The sequence below is a fragment of the Protopterus annectens genome, chromosome 13.part0 (genome assembly GCF_019279795.1).
Source record: "Protopterus annectens isolate FY-2018-M chromosome 13.part0, PAN1.0, whole genome shotgun sequence".
Lineage (NCBI taxonomy): Eukaryota > Metazoa > Chordata > Ceratodontiformes > Protopteridae > Protopterus > Protopterus annectens.
In genome coordinates, this window is record NC_056747.1 from 465,458,986 (window position 1) to 465,482,453 (window position 23,468).

At 39.6% G+C, this 23,468-nt stretch overlaps 1 protein-coding gene across 1 annotated transcript in view; it reads left to right on the top strand.

Annotated features, from left to right (window-relative positions):
- Positions 1-23,468, top strand: part of UNC13A (unc-13 homolog A) — a 5,702,976-nt gene that overhangs the window by 5,237,304 nt on the left and 442,204 nt on the right. The window contains exon 40 of the mRNA XM_044054109.1: positions 23,312-23,459. Coding sequence (XP_043910044.1) covers positions 23,312-23,459 — 148 coding nt within the window. The remainder of the gene's footprint in view (positions 1-23,311; positions 23,460-23,468) is intronic.

Here is a 23,468-nt window from a genome sequence, read left to right on the forward strand (position 1 = left end):
AATAAAATAAAATCATTTATGTTATATTTGCATTCCATGGCTTTGCATATTAGATTTGTCAGACTGATGGAGCTATAGTTCCTATGGTCAGCTGATGGCCCACCCTTATGAAGAGGGATGACTGTTATAGCCCCCCCCATTCACCTCACATGTAACCTGTTTTGAGGCTGTAGTTGAAGAGTGCCTCAAGTGGCCATACTAGGTCATATTTTTGGCTATTTAGGAGGCAATCAGTGATATTACTGGGGCCCACTGAAGCAGTGTTTTTAGTCTTAGCCAGCATCCCCAGGACCCTCTCTCTGTTGATAGTTGGGGGATATGCTAGAAGAGGTTTTACACAGGGAATGGGGAGTGAAGTTATTGCTAAATTTATCAGCTAGTAGATTTGTTGTCACTCTGGTCAGTGACACTTGGGCCATTTACCACCAGTCCTGCACACTGCTGAGTATTACCTTTAAGATTATTGACATAGCTGAAGAAGGTCTTATGATTGTCCTTGACCTGGAAGGCTATCCTGACCTTGTAATTGTATTAGAACTCTTATTAGTTTTTTGTTTAGTCAAATCAGAGAGTTCTTGTCTCTGAGAGTTGCTCTTTCTGGTTTTAGCCATGACTTTTTTCTTTTGTTATATAGTCTGTTAAGATAAGGATAGGATCCCACCAGTGTGGTTTGTTTTTCGTGTTAGATCTGGGCTTACTACTGGTAGGTATGGCAGCATTAATGCAAACATTTACTTGTTTGTACAGGATTTCTATAAATAATTCTGCATAGATAGCTATGTTCTTATAGGTTCATAGGTGTGTACTAGGCTAATGGCCCTGGAGCCTTTACAAACCTAGCCCATAGAAGTGCCCTGGCATCATGCCACCTGATGTTAGTTCCCAGTGCCTGTATCAAGCAGAGCCACTGGAGTGATCCCTGGGGTGAACTTTCTATTTCCCATCCACTCGTCAAGATTTCTCTTGAGGAGGGCCAGTGAAGTGCTCTACTTGACATGTATGGGAACTCTATTCCAGAGCACAGGCAGTCTCTGGGTTATGAACCTGTCCCTCCAGCATGTTCTGTTGATTGTGGTAATGAGGTTGAGGTCTCTGGACCTTGTGGTGCAGGGGGATTGGGATTTTTTTAGGTGTAGCATTTCTAACAGAGCTGGGTCAGACATGGCTTTGTAAGTCAAACAGAAATCACCTCTTAATAGACAATATGAGACAAAGAATAGCTGGAGTTTTTTTGAGTCTGTCCATTAGGACATGTGTTTAAGGCCTAGAATCCTCTTCATGAGGTACTTATGTAGCCTTTCCAGCCGTTGCATCTGTCTAGTGCGGTACATGCCAAATGGGACATTATACTCGATGATTGGCCTAATGAGGGAAGAGTAGAGAAAGATAATGACCTCTTTCTTCCTGGATGCAAAACCCTTGGTAATGAGATGTGCCACATGGAAGGACTTTCCGACCACAGTGGCAATGTGGTGGTTGAAGGAGAGATTTCTGTCAACTTGTGTCCCCAGATTTCTTATAATGCCTTCAGTGTTCAGTGGGCTCCCATCGATGTGGTAATTAGTGGGAACTGAGTTTTTCCCAAAGGGGATGACGCATTTTTTGGCATTAAGCTTAAGGCCATGGTTTCGACACCAGTCATTGCTCTCAGTGAGGCCTTTCTGGAGGATGTCTACATCACTTGGGGACTTAATAATGGCTCCTGAAACTCCTGGTTACTATCCTGAAGCCCTCATGAAGTTTTTTGGATGATTTCACGTGGCTGTAGATAAGGGCACACAACGGTCGTTAGGTACTATGCATTTTGGTCTGGAGTAGTGGAATCCAGTGACTTTGGGGTTAAATCCTGTTATCTTGGCATTTGAACTGGTTCGTGGATTAAACTTAGCAGTATTTTTTTGGTATACAATTACTAACGACATCCAGAGCACACAACTGTTGGAGGATACAGTGCAATTTGGTTCACTTTAGCAGAATCTATCATTTTGGCATGTGAACTGGTTCTTGGATTAAACTTAGCAGTATTCCTTTAGGTTCATAGGTTGGTACTATGCTATCAGCCATAGGGCCTATACAAGCCTAGCCTTAACAATTCCCTGGCTGTTTCTTCCCACACTATTTACGTCCCTGGACCCCTGTTTAGCAGGGCGACTGACATGATCCCCTGGGTGAATTTCCTTTCTCCCATCCAGTCGTTAAGGTTCCTTTTGAAGAGGGCTAAAGAGGCACTCTGCTTGACATGTATGGGCAGTCTGTTCCAGAGAGTCTGGGGAGTCTCTGGGTCAGGAACCTATCCCTCCAGAATGTTTTGTTTATTGTGATGACAAGGTTTAGATCCCTGGAGCGTGTGGCTCTGAAGGATTGGGATTTCTTTAAGTGTAGCATGTCTAACAGCTCTGGGCTTGACATGGCCTTGTATGTTGAGCAGAGATCGCCTCTGAGTAGACGATATGCGACAGAGTATAGCTGGAGTTATTTTAAGATGGTCAGCGTAGGACATCTGCTTTAGGCCTGTGATTCTTTTAGTGAGGTATTTCTACGGCCTTTCCAGTTGTTGCAAATGTCTTGAGAGGTACATACCAAACGGGGTATTGTATTCTATAATGGGTCTAATGAGGGATGAGTACAGTGGGACAATTACCTCCTTTGTTCTGGATGAACAGCCCTTAGTGATGAGGTGTGCCACATAGAAGGATTTCCTGACTGTTGTGGCGATGTGGTTATCGAAGGTGAGACCACTGTCCACCTGTGTCCCTAAGTCTCTTATCATACTTTCGGTGTTTAGTGTACTGCCACCTATGTGATAATTCACAGGTACATGTTTTTTCCCAAAGGGGATAACTATACATTTCTTGGCATTGAGCTTGAGCCCATGGCTCTGACACCAAGCATCTGTTTCTGTAAGGCCTTTTTGTAGGGTAGCCACATCATTTGGGGATTCAATAATGGCTCCCAGTTTGCAGTCATATGCAAACTTTGTTAGCCAGAGTCCCTTAGTGTTGGCCTGTACTTCAGAGAAGTAGATGCCAAACGAGAGCGGTCCCAGGACTGAATGCTGAGGTACTCCACTTGTCTGGAGCTGGATTTGGAGTCAGCTACTTTTACAGTGTGGGTTCTGTCAGTAAGTCAGTTGGCAACTCATCAAGTGACGTAGGGATTAATGCCCAACTTAGTAAGTCTATCTATGATTCCAGAGTGGGGGATGGTGTCAAAGGCTTGGTGAGGTCCAGGCTGTGTGGACTGTCTTACCCTCGTCCACTGCTCTGGAGACTGATTCGAAGAAGTCAATCAGGTTCAGGAGATAAGATCGGCCCTTCACAAGCCCAAACTGGGTGGGGTCCAGTGTTTGAAGGTTGCCAGTGTCTTTGTTTATAAGTTCCATGATAATACTTTCCATGGCCTTGCAGATCAGGCTCGTCAGACTGATGGGGCGGTAGTTCCCGGGATCCAAGGTGGATCCCCCCTTGTGGAGTGCGATAACTGTAGCTGTGCGCCACTCAGTGGGCACGAAGCCTGAGGTGAGGCTATTATTAAACATGACACATAGTTGACGTGCCAGCTAATTTTGTAGTTCATGTAGTACACAGCCCAGGATGTCATCTGGTCCCATGGATGCTGCATTCTTAGCTTTGGAGAGTGCGTTTTTTACCTGTGTGGTCGTTATTACCGGAATTTGGCAATCTTCCGTTATTGACATGGGCCATTTAGGGGGTGAGAGGGGGGTGAAGTTGGCACTTAATTGATCTGCCAGGATATTGGCAGCATCCTTGAGATCAGTTTTTTACCTGTGTGGTCGTTATTACCGGAATTTGGCAATCTTCCGTTATTGAGATGGGCCATTTAGGGGGTGAGAGGGGGGTGAAGTTGGCACTTAATTGATCTGCCAGGATATTGGCAGCATCCTTGAGATCAGTATATTTAATGCCATTTTGTTGTAGCTCAGAGCAGATGGGAGCATTGCCATTTAGGTTCTTGACATAGTTATAGAATGCCTTTTGGTTGTCTTTGGAATCTTTGGCAATTTTATTTTCGTAACTAGCTTTAGAGGATTTTATGAGGGATCTCAGCTTCTTACTGAGGCTGGTAAGGGAGTTTTTTGCATCCTGGGATTTTCCTCTTTTCTGGTATACAAATAATATATTTAGAGCCAACGACATCCAGGTAATGGAAACTCTGTAATTTTAGATACTACTCATTAGAGATTGGGTCTGGTGGAATAATATCAAAACTGGGTTGTTTTGCTGTTTTGCATGTAAGGGCACACAGCTGTTGGTGGATATGGTGCGACTGGGTTCGCTTTAGCAGAATTTAATGATCTTGGGACTAAGTTTGGTGTTTTGACATCAAAAACTGTGTTGTGTAACTTTAAATCAGCAGTAGCTCTACGATACCGAAGGGAGGCAGGACAAACTAACAGGTTCCAGTTAATGGAAATTCAACCTATCTGGACACTATCCAACGTGGATTGGGGCCTGCCATACTAATACAAGATCTGGACTGTTTGTTTTGAACTTGTATTGAAGGGACATATGGACAGTACAGATTTATGTTATAATAGCCACCCCATTATTTTTACTGATTTCAGTGATTTTTGGTTATGTAATAATTGTTTGACACTCTTTCAATTTTGGAAGGGGGCTAATGTTTACTTACATATATTTGTTACAATTGTGTCTCAAAACTTTGGTACAGGCATGTGGATGGTAAAAGTATAAGGGGATGTATAATGTTTATTTGAATTACAACACATGTATTTGTTGAATATGGTGAATGTGTTGAAAAACAGAAGGTGGGTCCTATGCTAAACAACATAGCATTGGTACTAAAATGAATAATTTTTGTATTTAGGAGCTAACATTCATTTTTGGGACATGGGAGACTGAACCTTTGATGTCATGAAATTAAGGGTAACATCTGTAGATTGGCAGACATAAGGCAAGTTTAGAAAGATCATACTACTATTATTATTCTAAATTTTGGAGCACCCTTTACCAATACATTTGGATTGACATCTTTGAATAGTTTGGATGAAACCAACAAGTTTAATGTGGCATATGTGTTACATCCTGTCCTAGTAATGTGTATTATTGTAGTTTCTAATGCCATTTTCTATAATATGAGAGTTGTGTGAATACCAAAAGTGGGTTGAATATTGTATGGATTGTCAAGCTTATGGTCATGGATCTGACTACTATTTTACAAGGCCTTTATGCTGATAAAAATGACATACAAGTTTTTGGTTTGGCAACATCAAGTGATGGTGTGGAAAATAAGGAAAACACAGATCCAATTGACGGCTGCAATTAATTGTTTAATAAACTGGGTAAAGGCATGAGTATACTACATACAAATGTTTGTCATATAAAACTATTCAAAGCTTATCAAAACAAGAGTATTACCCCTAGGGAATTGAGGGTTAAAATACAATCATTGGTAGGTACAATGGGTGAAACATTATTGAAAGAATGGGGTATAGCACAACAGAATGCCTCTATGACATTCATAAGTATTTTATCCTCATATTATGAAAGAATGATTGAGGCCAACATTATGGGGGTTAAACTAATGTGTAAAAAACTTAAGTGTTATGAAGGGGAGCCCCATTATGTCACTTGTCTAAATAGGTTAACTAAGGATTTATTGTTGTTTGAGAAACAAACAAAGGACAAAAAATACAGAAATTCAATAGATATATGGGGGACTACCAGAGGGGGAAACCTTTTGATTACAAAAGGAGTGTTAAGTTTTCAGACACAAATAGGTTGGCCACAGCACCAAAAAGGAAAAGACCCAGATCTATTCTTAAAAAGTCATATACCAGTTATAGCAGTACATCAGCCACAGACATAGAAGGTCCTAACACACAGGAATCTCCTATTCCTAAAAAAACAACGTGGCTCAAACCACCCTTTAGATGTGGCAGGCATAGGGCTGGGAAAAAGCACAGAAATAAACAATGTGGAAAGCTTACTTCAAACATTGATAACATGGTAGATGAATATAATAACATTCACAATATTTCTTCTGTGAAATTAACGGATGGGCAAAAGCAATTGTTAAATAAAGGATTAAACTATGTTCCTGTTTTTTTTTTGTTGATGAGGATGTTATGGTTAATGATGTTTTGGCATTCTGTTGGAGACTTAACCTTAGATTATTTTTTGGTCATATGGAACAATCTCAAAGATCTACTGATTTTAGGTTTCGGAAGTCTGAATTTACACCCCCGATGAACAAACATGTATCTGTTTTTCAGCAAGCAGCACTTAAAGATCTACATTTTAAACTGTGCCAATCTAGAATGTTAAGTCATAACCTGTCAGTTTGTGAACAAGAGGCCTTGACTAACTTGAGAAACAACACAAATATAGTTATATTACCAGCAGATAAAGGTGGAGCAGTGGTAATTATGGATTCAGATTATTATCTGGCTGAGGCAAATAGACAGTTGTCTAATGCCAAGCATTATATGCATATGCTATTGGACCCCACTTCCAGTTTTAAGAGGGAAATTGATGTTTTTCTCAAACAGGTTGTTGAAGAGGGAATTATCAAGGATTCGGTAATGCAACATCTGATGGTGGGGATCCCAAAAAACAGCTTCTATATTTGTTGCCTAAAATACATAAAAGTTTAGATAAACCACCAGGCAAGCCTATAGTTTCAGGTTTAGGATCTTTAACAGAACCATTGTCTGTTTTCCTGACACAGTACTTACAACCACTATTGAAATTAATAAGAGCAAGGATACAGGATACCAGGCAATTTTTAAAAATAATATTGGATACACAATTGGAATCAGCTTGGTTATGTACGTTGGATGTAAAAGCCCTATATACCAAAATACCCCATTGGGCGGGTTTGCAGGAACTTCAGTATTGGTTAGGGAAGGCAGACATATACCCAGTGGGTTTCAATACATTGTTAGTGTGTATGGCTGAACATGTTCTATCTAAAAATGTTTTTTTTTTATTTTCAAGGGGAGTGCTACTGGCAGACACAGGGTACAGCAATGGGTGCATCCTTTACACTCGTATATGCTGACTTATTCTTGGGGTACCTGGAGGAACAGCTGATTTATGATGATACCCATAACATGATGAAAAAGATATTTGGTGGAGATTTTTGGATGATTATTGGTTGGTATGGCGAGCGGACAAACAATATTTCTTGGAATTTGTACAGTATCTGAATGATAACAATTGGGGGATAGCATTTACTCTTAAATGTGAATCCAAACAAATTAATTTTTTGGATGTCACGATCATCAGGAATCCTGATAATACCCTTAGAACATGGTTCTTTAGGAAATATCCTCAATACAACAACTTGTATTTTGCGTCTAGCCTTCATCCATACCACATCATCAAAAACATACCCAAATCTCAATTCTTATGTATCAAACAAATTTGTTCAATGCAGGATGACTGAATCTTTTTGGCAAGATCTGACACATAGATTTCAGGTCAGGGGTTACAAACAGAATGATATTGTGTCTGCCAGTGAATGGGCCTCAAAACAAGATAGATCACAGTTGTTAGAGTATAAAGATGTAACACCTAGGGATAACTTGGATACAATCAGGTTTGTCACAACTTTTGGATGTAACATTAACATGGTTAGGGACATTGTTGCCCAAAATTGGAATATACTATTGGCTAATGAAGACTTGTCCCAAATCTTAAACCCCAGGTGCCAGTTTTCTTTTCATAGAAGGTGAACGCTGGGATCATATTTCTCACACTGTAAACATGGTAGAAACTGGGGTCTTTCCGGCTATCAACTGATGATTACTGGGGATAAGTTGTTGGGTTAATTTCCATGTGGCCACTGTTCATTTTGTAAGGACATGTATAAATCTAAATACGTTTCTAGTAAGAACACCAGTCAGGTTTATGATATAAAATTCTTTGCTAACTGTGGTTCTCACTGGGTTATATATTTAGCCACTTGCGCCTGTTCAGCGTTTTATATAGGTCAGACGTCCCATCCCTTATGTATTTGCATGTCTGAACACTGCAGTGATATATGTAACAAGCGACTAACTAATGCTCTATATAGGCATTGTATTTCTCATTATTCTGCCATATTTTATTTTGTAATTATTGACAAAATCCAGGGGTACAGAAGCAACAGACTTAGTTGGCATTCTACTCTAAATAAAAAAGAGAAAAGTAAGATAATTAAGTTAGGGGGTCTTTTCTCTCCTGGTTTTAATGACCAGTTATAATTATGTGTGTTATCAAATTATTTACTTGTTTAATAAGGGAAATGATGTAACAGGAAGGAGGATCCAGTTTATTAATTATTTCAGAATATAAATGTATGTGTGTGGTTACTGCTTATATACTGTTTTGTCACTGAAGAAGGCAAGAATGCTGAAACCGGTATGATTATGTTGGTGGTTATGTTGGTGGAGCCATTATAAATTAATTAAATTACATGTGTGCTTGATATTTTATGGTGCTGACTGCTTTTTTGAGTCAATAATGGCTCCCAGTTTGCAGCCGTCTGTGAACTTGGTCAGCCAGCGTCCCACCGTGTTGGCCTGGACTTCTGAGAAGTAGATGCCAAACAGGGGAGGATCCAGGACCAATCCCTGTGGGACTCCACTCATGACAGGTTGGCAGTCTGCCTTGGAGATTTGGGGGAGCCATGAATTTTGACAAACTGTCACTTAATAGGATGTTCCTAACTGTTAAGGGTTTAGTTGTTTTTTTTTCAGGTTGTTTTTTATATTGAGACAGGCAGCTTTGTGGTCCAACTTCACCAGTGAGGATACAACAGTATTTTTGTAGTTATTACCATATCCAGTCCTTACACAGTTTTGCCCATGGGTCACTCTCACTTGAAATATTTACACCTTCTTGTGTTAATACAGCATAAAAGTAACTTTTGTTGCCTCGGCTTCTGATGCCACAAGGATCTTGTTAGAATGATAGATATTCCCAGTTGATTACTGAAATAAACATTATACAAATATTAAGGAATTAAAATGCTGATCCATAAAGCTTGATACCTTGATCTCTGCATGTTTTTTTTGTCAGAACAGAGGGAAGCATACTGCAGATTCGTTCTTGCAGAAACAGTCGCAGAAATTTGCCATATACTTAAATACTAGTTTAAAAAGTCTTTCTATTAAAAAGTATAGCTGTTCATTTTTTCCATGAAAGTAATTAAAGTTATTGTAGGAATTTTTTCTTCACCACATAAACTACTTCACCAAATAAGATTTGGATAACCACTTTAAAGCATTTCTATCCTCCACAGCACTGCCTCTTCCTCTTCACCCCACTACCATATTTTAGTCTATTTAACATTTTTTTAAACAAAAAACATCTTTATTAAATTATAATGCATGACATAGGCAATCTTACATTTATATAAATGAAAATAAACCATACTGACAAAATCTCAGGTGCAAACATCATACATTACAAACCATCCCAACATAACTGTTGCTACAAACATTATACATCACTTATAATATATCGAGTCATTGTCAGTCAACCATTGCATAGATCATTCAATTCCTCTCTTCTCTTAAACCTCAATGCTCCTCTGCGTGTATTGATACCACACTTCCCATTTTTTCTTATGTTATTTGTTCCTACCAAGATCCCAATTCCCAACTCTGTTACTGTCTTCGCTACTTATAGTATGGTTGGTTTACAATTTGATTTCCATTTTCTAGTAACTGCTTTTTTGGCAGCCATCTTAATTAGACTCAGCAAGGCCTTACTGTGTCTAGGCAATTCTGGTTCTGTATCATAGCTCAAAAAAATAATTTCCTTAGTTACACCAACTTGCTCACCCAGCATCTCCAACAGAGCAGTCTGCAGGGAATCTTTAAATTCTGCCAACTCATTACACTCCCAGAAAATATGTTCACAGTTACCTTTTTCTTCCCTATCACATCTCCAGCATTTGCTGTCTACCTGAGGAAAAATTCTGTGGGGGTCTACTTGGGGTATAAAATACCTATGTAAACACTTCCAAGCAAAGATCCTAAATCTTCAAGACTGTTGCATATTTTGGAGACATACATATATTCCCCCCATAATCTTTCTTTGTGAATTGCTTATCAGGTCTGTCTTCCCATGCCTTTCTAACCTCCTCTGATTGTTCCTTATAGTTATCATGCAATATTTTGTATGCTGTACTAATTATTCCTTTCTTAATGGCAATGTCTGTTCTAGCTTCTATTAAAAACTTTACCAGTGCCAGTCTTTCGTTTAGCGCCCCCCCCCCATTTCTTTCTGTTTGTCTATACTCTGATATCAATCTTTGATAGGGAAGGCAATCTTTAACCTGCAGTATAAATACATTATTGGGATCTTCCCATTCTATTGCCTTTCCCTCTCTAGTTATTTGCTCCCAAAACCTTGGTTTCTTTGCCAGTTTTCTCCAATAAATTCTAGCCTCCTCTTGCCTGTTGTCTTTATTCTTAATTGCAGTCATCCTTATCAGCAGAATCTCCTTTCTTCATTCCCATGTTGGCTTTGATCTTAGAATATGTTCTACTACTTTATGACTGTAATATGCTATAAGATTATTGTTATTCTCCTTGGCTTTGATCTTAGAATACGTTCTACTACTTTATGACTGTAATATGCTATATGATTATTGTTATTCTCCTTAAAGGTCTGCATCCAAAATCCCACTCTTTCCTTGTTTCTCAAGCTTCTGCCATTTCATCATCATCTATTTCCACTTTGAATTATAGCTCTCTACTTGTGCTATGTATAAGAGCCTTAACTGTATTGCCCTGAAAAATCCCTTCAAATCGGGTAATCCCAATCCACCCTGTTCTATTGGAAGAATAAGATTATCCCACTTGACTATTGCCGTCTTCCCCTCCCAGATAAAATACTTCAGCTCTATTACTTGCTAGCCATAACTTCTCCTCTGGTTGATAAAAATATGCCTGACCTGTGTATGTGACTAAAGGGACTAAAAACATTTCAACTGCTTGTATGTTACTATGAATATCCATATGACAGAGCTTACATTTTTTCAGTTTTTGTATTATCTTTTGCTTAGTCTCTTCTCACATATCCTTAGCTGCCACACCAGAATCTTTTTTAATCCATACTCCTAAATATTTCATTTTATCATTACCTCATATGTATGGATATCACTGAACTAATTCATATATGGGTACATAATTTACTGCTATTGCCTTTGTTTTAGCTTCATTCATTTTGTATCCTGAAAAGATATAAAACTGTCTCAATATGTTCCACAGCACTGTAATGTCCCTTTCTGGTTTTGTCAGATATAAAATAATGTCATCTGCAAATAAATCCAGCTTTTCTTGACTACCATACCAATTATATCCTTGAATTTCTGAGTCCCTTATTTTCTTTGCCAGTGGTTCTAAATGTAATACAAATAACAAAGAGTAGAGAGAGGACACCACTGCCTGGTTACTTTACTCAAGCAGAGATTATCAGAGAGGACCCCACCCACTTTAATTTCTGCCTGCAATCCCTCATATATCCTCATAATCAAACTTATAATTTATTCAGGGAATGCAAATGCTTTCATTGCTATGCTCAAATAGTACCAGCTTACTATATCAAATGCTTTCTCTGCATCAAGACCCACCAACAACAGTGGTATTTTCTTACATTCTGCTTCTGTCTGGATCATCAGTGTGCTGTTAATGTTGTCAAATGTTTGCATCCCTTCCACAAAACCACACTGATCCACATCTATTAATTTTCCATCACTTTTGCCATTCTTTTAGCTATTATAGACATAAACACTTAATAATCATGGTTTAGTATTGAAATGGACTTGTACAAAGCTGGATCTGATGGATCTTTACCCTCTTTAGGTATTACAGCTACCACCACTTTCTTCCAGGATGTTGGTACTTCTCTTCCTCTTAAAATACTGTTAAACAAAGTCTTTCAGATCTTTATCAGTTTTTTCCCTCCTAGCTTCCAAACCGCCATAGGAATACCATCTATTCCTGTAGACTTTCCTATAGACTGGTTATACATCACCATTTTTATCTCATTTCCTTCTGTCCTGTTAGTAATTGAGCATACTCTACATCTACAGACTCTCAAAAAATTTCCAAAGTATTTCTAATACTTCCTACAGGATCCCTTGTTATCTTCCTTGTTATAGGCTCCCTAAGCTTGGTGAAAGCCCTTTCTACTTTCTGTTTCCTTAGTCATCGTGCTAAAAGTTTTTGTGCTCTAGAGTTATTATCAAAACTGTTGTTTTAACAGCAATCTTTCTAAACTCATGCATATTATCAAGGTAATCCCTTATTTTCTGTTTAACATTCTGCAGTTGCTCCTCTTCTTGTTCTTTGAGATTCCCCCTATTTTGCAATACTTTAACATTTGTCAGTCTATCTAAATAATTCTTGTTACTTCTTAACTATATTTCCCTTTCATTTCCACCCTATTTTTAAACTCCACATTAATTTTATCCCACTCCCTAGCTATATTTTCAGAAGACATTTCTATCTTCTGGAATAGCTCCTGAATAATTTCCACTACCCATTGCTTAAATTCCTCTCTTTTTAACAGATAGGTGAGAAAGTGCCAGTGCTTCATTTTTATTTCATTACCTTGTGTTTTTATTTTACTTATTATTGGTGCATGACCTGAAATAGTTATTGTGTACGTATCAAGATGTTGAATTAAATGCGCATGTGCCTGTAAAATGTAAATTATGTCTACCCTAGCCCAGTTTTTGTATCTTGGGGAATAATTTGTAAATTCACTCTGAACTCCTAGTACTGAAGTCAGATCTTGCATGCCAAATATTTTCATAAATTTCTTTAAAAATCTACTGTCCTTTGTTATATTTTTCCTTCAGGGCCCCCAGATACATCTTCAGGTTTGCAAATCAAATTTCATTTCCCACCTATAAGTAATATTTCTTGCTGAAAGCTGATTATTTCTCCCACTAACATAAATAACTTCATTTACAACAATTCTACACTTTAAAAGTTCTTTTTAATACAATTCATATTGTAAAATAAACCCTGTAACTGCTTGCATCAATAAATGTTAAAACAACATCTCTCCTTAAGGGTAATAAATCATAAAAATACTTGATACACAAATTTATAAAATTTATAAAATGTTATTCATGAGTGCCCTCTACTGGCTGTAAAACTCACAACTGCTTCACATTTTATGTTAGTGGGCATGAATGAAGTTATTTGTGTTAGTGGAGGTGAAAAGGATTGTGGGTAAAGCCTATGACATGTTAATTTTAGTGATACACTGTTTTTATTGGTGAATTTGTATTTAATTGAAGTATTTAAGGCATGTAATTTAGTTAGTTGTATTTGATGAAATTGAGGACGAAAATGTATTTTCAAGGAGTATTGTTTATGTGTTCTGCTTTCTCACTGCATTAAAACTGTGCTAAGCCCATCTACTGTTTCCTGTCTTCTGGAGTTCCATTGAGGTGTGGATAACTGTTTTCTAAGCTGCAATTGCCCCTTTTTCTCCTTCAATGTGGTTAAAGGTTCTGTTTTAGGACCACTGATGTACTCAATTTTAATTAATGACATTGTATGGTATCTCCCAATCTCAGCTGTTTCCTATCTACAGTTAACACAGTCATTACTAGGTCAGTATTCATCTAAGCAAATTACATTAACTGTCACCTACAAACTGACTTCATTAACCTCTGGAACTGACCAAAATGTAACAGACTGATGATTAAAACAAAGAAGTCAACTATTGTGTTATTTAGTGCCACAAAAAAAAGACTCCTTAGCAAAAGCTCCTTACATACTGGATAAAGATCACAACCCACTTGCTGTAGTCTCACAGCAAAAATACCTAGGTCTCCTTGTCAGTCAGTCACTCTGTTTCCTCCCAAATCAGGAAACCTGGAAAGTGCAAACCAACCCAAGGTGCCAACAAGCTGCCCAACCTGCTAAATAATCAAAATAATCTATTCTCATTTATGTATTATTTCTTTGATTTGAATACTTGGTTTCCCTAATTTTGCTGCAGTCACCTCACAACTCTGGTATTTTACAAAAAAAAAAATGAAAACAAAATTCTTTGTTTCATTCACCCAAGCCCATGTAGTGAGCACTGCTGCCTCACAGTTAATAAATCCATCTGGCTGCCAGTACAAACAAGGGCCTTGTACAACACCTTTGCCTTCCTCTAAAAACATTTCCCACTTTAAAGACACTCAATATACACTACGGAACTCAGACAATACTCTACTAGTTAAACTTTAAACACCCAGAGATGAACCACTATCCAAAAAGACACACTCGGACAATGTAGATTAGCGCTTTCATTCACTTTGTATTACTGTGAACTTCATCATGTTTCTGATGAAGTTCACAGTAATACAAAGTGAATGAAAGTGCTAATCTACATTGTCCAAGTGTGGCTTTTTGGATAGTGGTTCGTCGCTGGGTGTTTAAAGTTTCTTTTTGGTATTTCACAAGTTTCATTTGGTTTTTACTCTGCTAGTTAGACACCCAGTACACATTGGCTGCCACTGAAAGATTATTTGGAAAGCTTACCTTAAGTGGAACATTATTTCAGAACATGCACTACTTTACAATCCTTTAGGAAATCCCTTAAAGAAACCTTTGACTGCCAGTGTTTCGATACTTCAAAGTCTAATCCCTCAACCTATTCTTTACAAAATTGCTTAACCGTCTTCTTGTTACTGTCATACCTCGTTTGCTGCATATACTCTAATTTACCCATACATATCCTTTATCTGTTTCCTTTACCTTACCCTGCTTTTCCTCATGCGTAGTCTCACCCAGCTTTTTTGATGTTCGTCGTGTTTCATTGTTGCAGTCATTACACTTGGGTTATCCTGCTGGCAGGCTACCCGCAGTCGGCCTGAATTCCAAAGTCCTGGTCCGGCGTTGGTTGCTGTTGCCTCTTCCCTGACGTCAGTGCGCCAGGGGTATAAAAGATGCAGCCGACGCCATTTCCTTCAGTCTTTCTTGCAGCACGGTGCCCGAAGCAAAAGCAGTTTGCAAGTGCCGGTCGGCCGACTCCTGAGATTTTTGAAATCGAATTTCAGATCCGAAGTCTTCAATAAAGCTAAGTACCCCATTGGGGAAACTTTTTTTCTTGCTCCAGACCGATGTCAGAAAAAGTTAACAATTGCATTTCTTGTAGGAAGCAAATACCTCATAAGGATTTTCATTCTTACTGTATTCCTTACCTAGGCCCTGACCACGATGTTGCTAGCTGTCGGTTTTGTGCTAGATTGAACCAACGCACTATTAAGCGTCAGTACGATTTTGCCTTTCATTACTTTGGCTGAAGGTTTAATTATATAATGCCATTGGAACAGCTGATGACCGGAGTTTATAAAAAGCGCAAGGAAAAGGAAAAGGACAGGCATCCGAGGTCCAAAACCGATGACAATGCCTCTGCTAGGCCAGTCGCCAGTTTGCCGGTTCTCAGTGAGGCACTTTCGCAGCCCCTGACTCCCACTACCTCAGAGCCATAGGCCGCTGCCGACTCCCACGTGGAGACAACTAGGCCTCTGGATACTCAAGGTATTGGACACTCGGAAACTATTCCCTCAGATGGGTCTGGAGCCGCTGAGCAGGCATCGGCTTCTGAGGGTGTTTTCAGACCTACACAGTTATATGTCAAGCCAACATCAGCTACCAAGGCAAAGACTAAAACAGCTTTAAAGACAACGAAACAAGTACAGCATTCTCCTGGACAAACTTCCATGCCTAAGAAACAGATGCTTAAAATGGCCGAAGACCTAATTACTTTGATTAGGGTTCCCATCCCCCTCCTGATAAGAGGCCTAGGCAAGACACAGAATATGATTCTTCTAATCAGGTTTCCATTTCCTCTGACTCCTCTTCAGAACAGGATTACTCTCTTCCTCCCTATGAGGATTCTGATGCTGAAGAATCTATTCCTTCAGCCTCTCCTCCTGAAGATTATTATTTTGGAGAAACCCTGCATACCATGAGGGAGCATTTTTACTGGGAAAGCCAAGATTACTCAGAATCTAAGAAAAGGCTCAGAGACTTTCTTTTACTGCCTCAGCACAGACCTCTTGCTATTCCACATGTTTTAGACATTGTAGATTATGTATTTTCAGAGCCTGTCTCCAGTCTCTTTACCCCCTGCACCTGTTAAGCCAGACAGATACTACAGGGTTCCAGATTCTCATAAATTTCTATATAAAAACCCTGCTGCTGACCCAGAAACTATATCTCAGGGTCCCAATGGGGTCAAGGCATCCACTGCAAAAAGCCCTGTCCCCTCTGATAGGGATTCTAGGGCACTGGACAGATGGGGGGAAAAGCTTACACTTCTGCTACCTTGGCTGTAAGGGCTTTAAATTGTCAGTTTCATATGCTTAAATATCGGCAATACTTAATGTCACTGCTAAAACAGAAAATGTTGACAAATTCTGAATGTTCTGAAAACAAGGAAATGCAGGATTTATTGCATGCAGCTGAGCAAGTGGGAAAGCATACTTTGCAATGTGGTTTTGATTCACTGGAGGCCTCTTGCAGTGCCGCTGTTACAGGTTGTGTCATTAGAAGGCATGCTTGGTTAAAGGAACAGAATCTGCCTGATCATGTTAAAGCAAAATTATTAGATGCTCCATTACAGCATGATACTTTGTTTAGTGTTAAGGCAGAAGAGGTGTTGAAGAAAATGGAGGATAAAGCGAAATCTATGCAGACAGTAAAGGATTTCTTACAGGTACAGCCACCCAGATTTAGCAGAAACTGGCCTTCTAAGAATTGGTCCTTTCCAGTGTCAGAAAGAGGCAGATAAAAGCGGAGAAGACAAATCACAGCCATATAGGAAACAGTCCCAGTGACTTTCCTCTGCCAATGTCAAGCACTTATCTTTTGGCAGCTGCCTTAGGGGGAAAGCTAACACTTTTTTCACAAAATTGGCACATGATCACCCAGGACAAATGGGTCTTGAATATAGTCTCTCAGGGCTACAGGTTCCACTTTCACACCCTTCCAAAGACAAAAGGTATGCCAGACCTGCCACACAATCAATGGGCAGAGGCACAAAAACAAGTTTCATCACTCATGGACATGAGGGCTATTCAGCGAGTACCACAGCAAGAGCAGGGACAAGGATTTTACTCAAGACTTTTCTTGGTGCCCAGAAAGGACAAAGCCTGGAGACCAGTACTGGACCTGGCTGTTCTAAACACTTTTCTGGACATTCCAAAATTCAAAATGTTGACTCTGTAGCAGCTTCTGCCCATGCTGGGCAAGAAGGCTTGGCTTGTAACTTTGGACCTCAAAGAGGCATACCTGCATGTCTCAATCAGACAATCTTGCAGAAGATACCTCAGATTCATAGCTGGCTCAATGCACTACCAATTCTCTGCACTGCCCTTTGGCTTATCTACTGCGCCCAGGGTCTTCACAAAATGCCTGGCACCAGTAATTGCATTTTGCAGACAAAGAGGAATTCAAATATATCCCTACTTGGACGGCTGCCTTATTCAAGCAGAGAACAAAGATATTCTACGGAAGCATCTGGCATTTGTAAAAAGATTGCTAATTTGCCTAGGGTACACAGTAAACGAAAAGAAATCAAAACTAGTACCCTCTCAAGAGATAATATTCCTGGGTGCAAGCTTAAATACAACTGCCCAGATGGCTTATCTCACACCAGACAAACAAAGGCAACTGACTTCTTACTTCGAAAAGATAGCAACAAAGACCCAGTTATATGCAAGAAAAATTCTGCAGGCTTTGGGTTTCATGGCATCCTGCATTCTGCTAATTACATATGCAAGACTGCATATGAGGAAGCTACAATGGTATCTAAAAATTGTTTGGACTCAGCATTGCCACAGCCTGAAAACATTAATTACCCTAATTCCCTGCCTGCAACAGGAGTTTCGATGGTGGGCACAGGCCTGTCACCACAACAGGAGACAGCCATTCATGTTACCTACAGCCAGGCGGACAATAACAACAGATGCATCAGATTATGCCTGGGGGCCCACATGGCAGGAAAATGTATTCAGGGCACATGACCCGCAAGCCAAATGCATCTTCATATCAATCAAAAAGAGATGCTAGCTGTACAGAATGCCCTAACAGCCTTCAAGGATCTACTCCATCCAGGACAACTGTTGATAAAGACGGACAATACTACAGTCATGTGGTACATAAACAAGCAAGGAGGCACACATTCCTAACCCCTCTGCAGACAAGCCATGACTTTGTGTAACACAGCATTGACTTATCAAGTGCACCTGCAAGCACAATTCCTGCCAGGAAAGACAAATACTCTGGCAGACGAACTAAGCAGAAACCTCATAGACCCTCACGAGTGGAAACTAGATCCACAAGTCTTCAGCATGATAACAAGGAAATGGGGATGCCCAGACATAGATCTATTTGCCTCCCCTCACAACTGCCAACTACAGAGATTCTGCACAAGGACTCATCACAAACAAGTATGGAAAGTGGATGCTCTATCATTCAGCTGGAAAACCCTTACAGTATATGCCTTTCCTCCACTGCCTCTCCTCCCCAAGGTACTCCTAAAGGTCAGACAAGAGAAACCAAAAATGATACTGATTGCCCCAGACTGGCCACGCCAGCACTGGTATCCAATCCTAAAGAGCTTGTCTCAAGGCCCAGCCTGGACTTTGCCATAAATTCCTCATCTACTGACCCAACAAAACAATCAGATCCTGCACAGCCAACTCAGAACACTAAATCTGGCTGCTTGGCGGATAATATAACCACTCAGAACATACCTCTCTCTAAAGCAGTCAGGGATGTTATTTTGGAGGCCAGGAGGCCCAGCACCAGAAAATCTTATGCAGAAAAATAGAAGAGATTCTGTGCTTGGAACCAGGCACAAGGAATTGACACACTTCTACCAAATATTCCTCAGATTTTACAATACCTAACCGAGATGCTGGACAAAGGCCTATCCTTCTCATCAATTAAGATCCATGCCTCTGCCATTTCAGCTCATTACAATATGGACCCACCTATTTTTTCACATCCACTGCTAAGGCAGTACCTCAGAGGGGCCAAAAACATAAGACCTCCAAGGAGAGCACCAATACCTGCATGGGACCTCAATTTTGTCTTGGAAAAACTCACACTGCCTCCTTTTGAGCCAGCCAATACAGCTGAGATAAAATTCTTATCATGGAAAACAGCTCTGCTCCTAACAATAACTTCACCAAGAAGAGACTCAGAGTTACAGGCATTAATGGCTGTGGAACCTTTTATTATTTTCCATCCAGACAGGGTTTCTCTAAGGACAAACCCAACATTTATGCCCAATGTAGTGTCCAGTGTGGCTCTTAACCAAACCATTCATTTGCCTACCTTTTATCTAAACCCACAGACTAAAGGGGAGAGACTTCTGCATTCTTTGGACATACACAGACAGCTACGCTTCTACTTGGACAAAACTAAAGCTTTTTGAAAAACTGAGCAGCTTTTAGTGGCATATGCTGCAGGATCGCAAGGAAAGGCTATTTCAAAGCAGACTATTTCAAAATCGATAGGCCACTGCATTCGTTTCTGCTATTCACAACATGGCAAATCAGTGCCTAAGGGCATTAGGCCACATTCAACCAGAGCAGCAGCCACTTCAGCAGCCTTCCTCAGAGGAGTACCAACCAAGGATATTTTGTAGGCTGCAACTTGAACTTCAGTGCACACTTTTACAAAGCACTACCACTTACCTCTTTACTCTAAATCCAGAGCAGGCTTTGCCACTGCAATTCTGCAGGGCCTTATAGCCTCTCCTAATTCTATTTAGGCCCAGCCACCCAACCTCAGCTTTGGGATTCAACCCAAGTGTAATGACTGCAACAGTGAAACACGATGAATATAGTACAGTTGTGTACCTACCATAAATGTAGATGTTCGAGTGTATTCACTGTTGCAGTCCAGGTTACCCTCCCACCACCCCCCTTTCTTTGCTGGGACTTATATGTACTTCTCTATTCTATACAACCTATGTGGTGTATTTGCTTGTAGATGAAGGTAATGTTTATGTTAGTGCATGCTTTTTTATAAGCAGAATTTTTAGCCTACCCTTTTGGGGGCACCTTACATCTGGGGCAAGAAAAACTGAAAAAAATGGCGTCAGCTGCATCTTTTATGCCCTGGCACACTGACGTCAGGGAAGAGGTGACAGCAACTGATGCCGGACCAGAACTTTGGAATTCAGGACGACTGCGGGTAGCCTGCCAGCAGGATAACCCAAGTGTAATGACTGCAACAGTGAATACACTCGAACATCTACATTTATGGTAGGTACACAACTGCACTTTCCTCTCTTGCCTATTTCTATACCTTTATCTCTTCACTTAGGAATTTTACTGTCATATAATCTGGACAATCAAGTAAGTTTTCATTATATTACACTATTTAAAGAAATAACTTTTTTAGTATTTGACTATACCTCTGTATATTATGATTGGTCTGCAGTATCTTGTTTTTTAATGTGACCTTACCCTGTTGCCTACTTGGACCTGCATTGTAATTCAATGGGTTCCATGGACCAGTGTATCCAGTTAACAAATGTATGTATAAATAAAAACAAACTGACACTGCTTCTGGTAGCCTGCTGTGCTGTTGTCTGTGAGTGGGATTCAGACACATGATGCACACTGTGAGTAGGACTGATGCATGAATCTAAGGGAAAAATATGAACATGGGCTTTAGAGACACAGGTCTAAATATGGTATTGTGCACCTCAGGCAAGCTAGTTATGGAGATATTATGCAAATAGATCTGCATATATTAACAGAAGACGTATATAAATCAGAGAACATCTCAACTCCCACTAATACTAAATCCTGAGATTACATTAGTACTTTAGTGATCAGTGCTGCTCTTAGTGCTGGCAGGCCTGACTGTGCCTTTTATTGAGGGTATGTTACAATGTTCCTAAACACACGGTTACAGGAACATGTCAAGGCAGTTCTTCTCTGATATTCACTGCACCAAAAATGCATGTCACTAATATCTGTCCAAAACACTATGTAAAAGACTTACACATACATGGGCACATAGTCCCTCAACTTATATATCTATTGTTTCTGAGCGGAGTACAGCTATATATATATATATATATATATATATATATATATATATATATATATATAATATATATATATATATATTTTTATTTATTTTTTTTTAATGGATGTATAACACTTTATGTGTACTATGGCCTTGTAAAAACATGGCTGTCTGACACACAACTCAGCTGTGTCACATAGTAGATGTTCTCCTGGCATTCTTTTCCCCCAGCTCTAAAATGATATGCAAATGAGAGTCATTAAGTATGCATAGTAAATGAAGGATACTAATGACCCCATTTTTCATTCAGCAAACAGGATAGTGCTCCGAGTTCAGGCACTTTTTGCAGTTCATCTTTGTGGGCATACTAAATACTATAGTATACAGCCAGAAGTAGCTGTATCGCCATGCATACCTGTTGCTCTCTGTTGAGTTTCTTACCATTTTGCTGACATACATCAGCAGGATACGTTTCACTGGGAGAATGCAACAGGCACTGTATTTGTAACAAATAGCATTACAGTAACACATGGTTCCCTATTAAAATCGTGAAGGTCCACTTACCCGAATACGGAAATGTTGATATGTATATGTCGTAACGTGAAAACACCGATCGTCCTGAAGCGCGAAATCCAAAATGTCGAATCATCATGGTTGGCCCTTTTGCGGTATAGCTCCGTAAGGTAAGTGTGCGATAGTTATGGACCTTAGGCTTAGGGTGCGGGTTAAGGTAAGTGCATAGATAGTAATAGTGTGTGATAGTTACGGACCTTAGGGTTATGGTGCGGTTTAAGGTAAGTGCATAGATAGTAATGTATGTAAGGTTTAGTGTACGGTTAGAAGTAAGGTTTTGTTAAGTGTATGTGTGTGGTTTATTTATTTTGTTTGGGTATAGCTCCGTAAGGTAAGTGTGCAATAGTTACGGACCTTAGGGTTAGGGTGCGGGTTAAGGTAAGTGCATAGACAGTAATGTATGTAAGGTTTAGTGTAGGGTTAGAAGTAGGGTTTTGGTTAGTGTATGTATGTGGTTTATTTATTTTGTTTGTTAGGTAGTATGTAGTGCACGGTGGGGTTGGACAACTATGATGGTTCGAGATTTTGAATTTTGCGGTTTAGGGTGTTCGGTGTATTTGCGGTTTGGGTAATATGTGTCGCTGATTCCGTATTCTCTGTTTAGGACTTTCACGATTGTAATATAGCCCCTAACACACAAACTATTGTGCTCTATAATATGCAGATTACTACTTTCTTATGCCTTTAGGTTTCACATTGTCTACATCTATTAGAATACCAGTTTGTTTCTATGGTTGCATAGCTTATGTTATAAATTAGATAACCCCCATATAAACACATGCAAGAACAGTCTTCAGAATCTTTATTGCACACATATATACAGACTACTGATTTGACAGTACTGGATGCCCATTTGGAGTCGAAGGTATACAGACTGGTGATTTGATAGCACTGGATGCCCAGCTGGAGTCAAGGGCATACATATTGGTGATTTGACAGTACTAGATGTCCAGATGGAATGCAGAATACAGCATCGCATTCTGTTATCTGAAGGCAGTGAGGACAGTAACCACTGCAGAAGGACTACCTGGCTTGCAGTCGCACTGCTTTTCTGGCCACACGCTATTCAAGTCATTTACATGAGAGTCTTGCTTGGATAATGCCCTGTACTTATCAGGGACCATACAGCACTGGCACTAATGGTACTTTGGTATGTCGCAGACTTATTAACTGCTGCTGTAAGAACTAAATATAGGTGTTTTCTGATTTCTTTCTGTACAGCACTCTATGCAGTGTGTCTGTCTTCACAGGTTACGCACATTTGCAAAACAATTAGTCTGTTTTACTATATTTAGCTTTTAAATGCATTGTAAACCTTTGTCAAAAAATACTAAGGCAGTTGGCTATAGCCAAGATGGACTGCTCTGTACAAGATTATATCTTGTACAGAGCAGTCTATCTTGGCTATAGCCAAGATGGACTGCTCTGTACAAGATTATATCTCACAATACCTCAAGTGCATGTGTGTGCAATGGCAGTCCTTCATAAAAGCTGAACGTTTGCAGAATAATAGATTGTTAAGTAATTAATAGCCCAAATCTGAACAGCTAAGTATTAGGATAAGTAAGTCTCTCTTTGCTACTAAATATGCATAATCTTTTTTGTCAGACTGAATTACTTATACCTAGTGGAGTTTAAAATCTGGCAAATAACATGTGAAGATTGCTAAATTATGTTTTTTTTTCCCAGCAATATTTCCATGCCGGTGGAGTTGGACTGAAAAAGACCTTTCTGGAAAAGAGTCCTGATCTTCAGTCACTGCGATATGCTCTTTCTCTATACACACAGGCAACAGACACATTGATAAAAACATTTGTGCAGTCTCAGTCTTCGCAGGGTATGGACT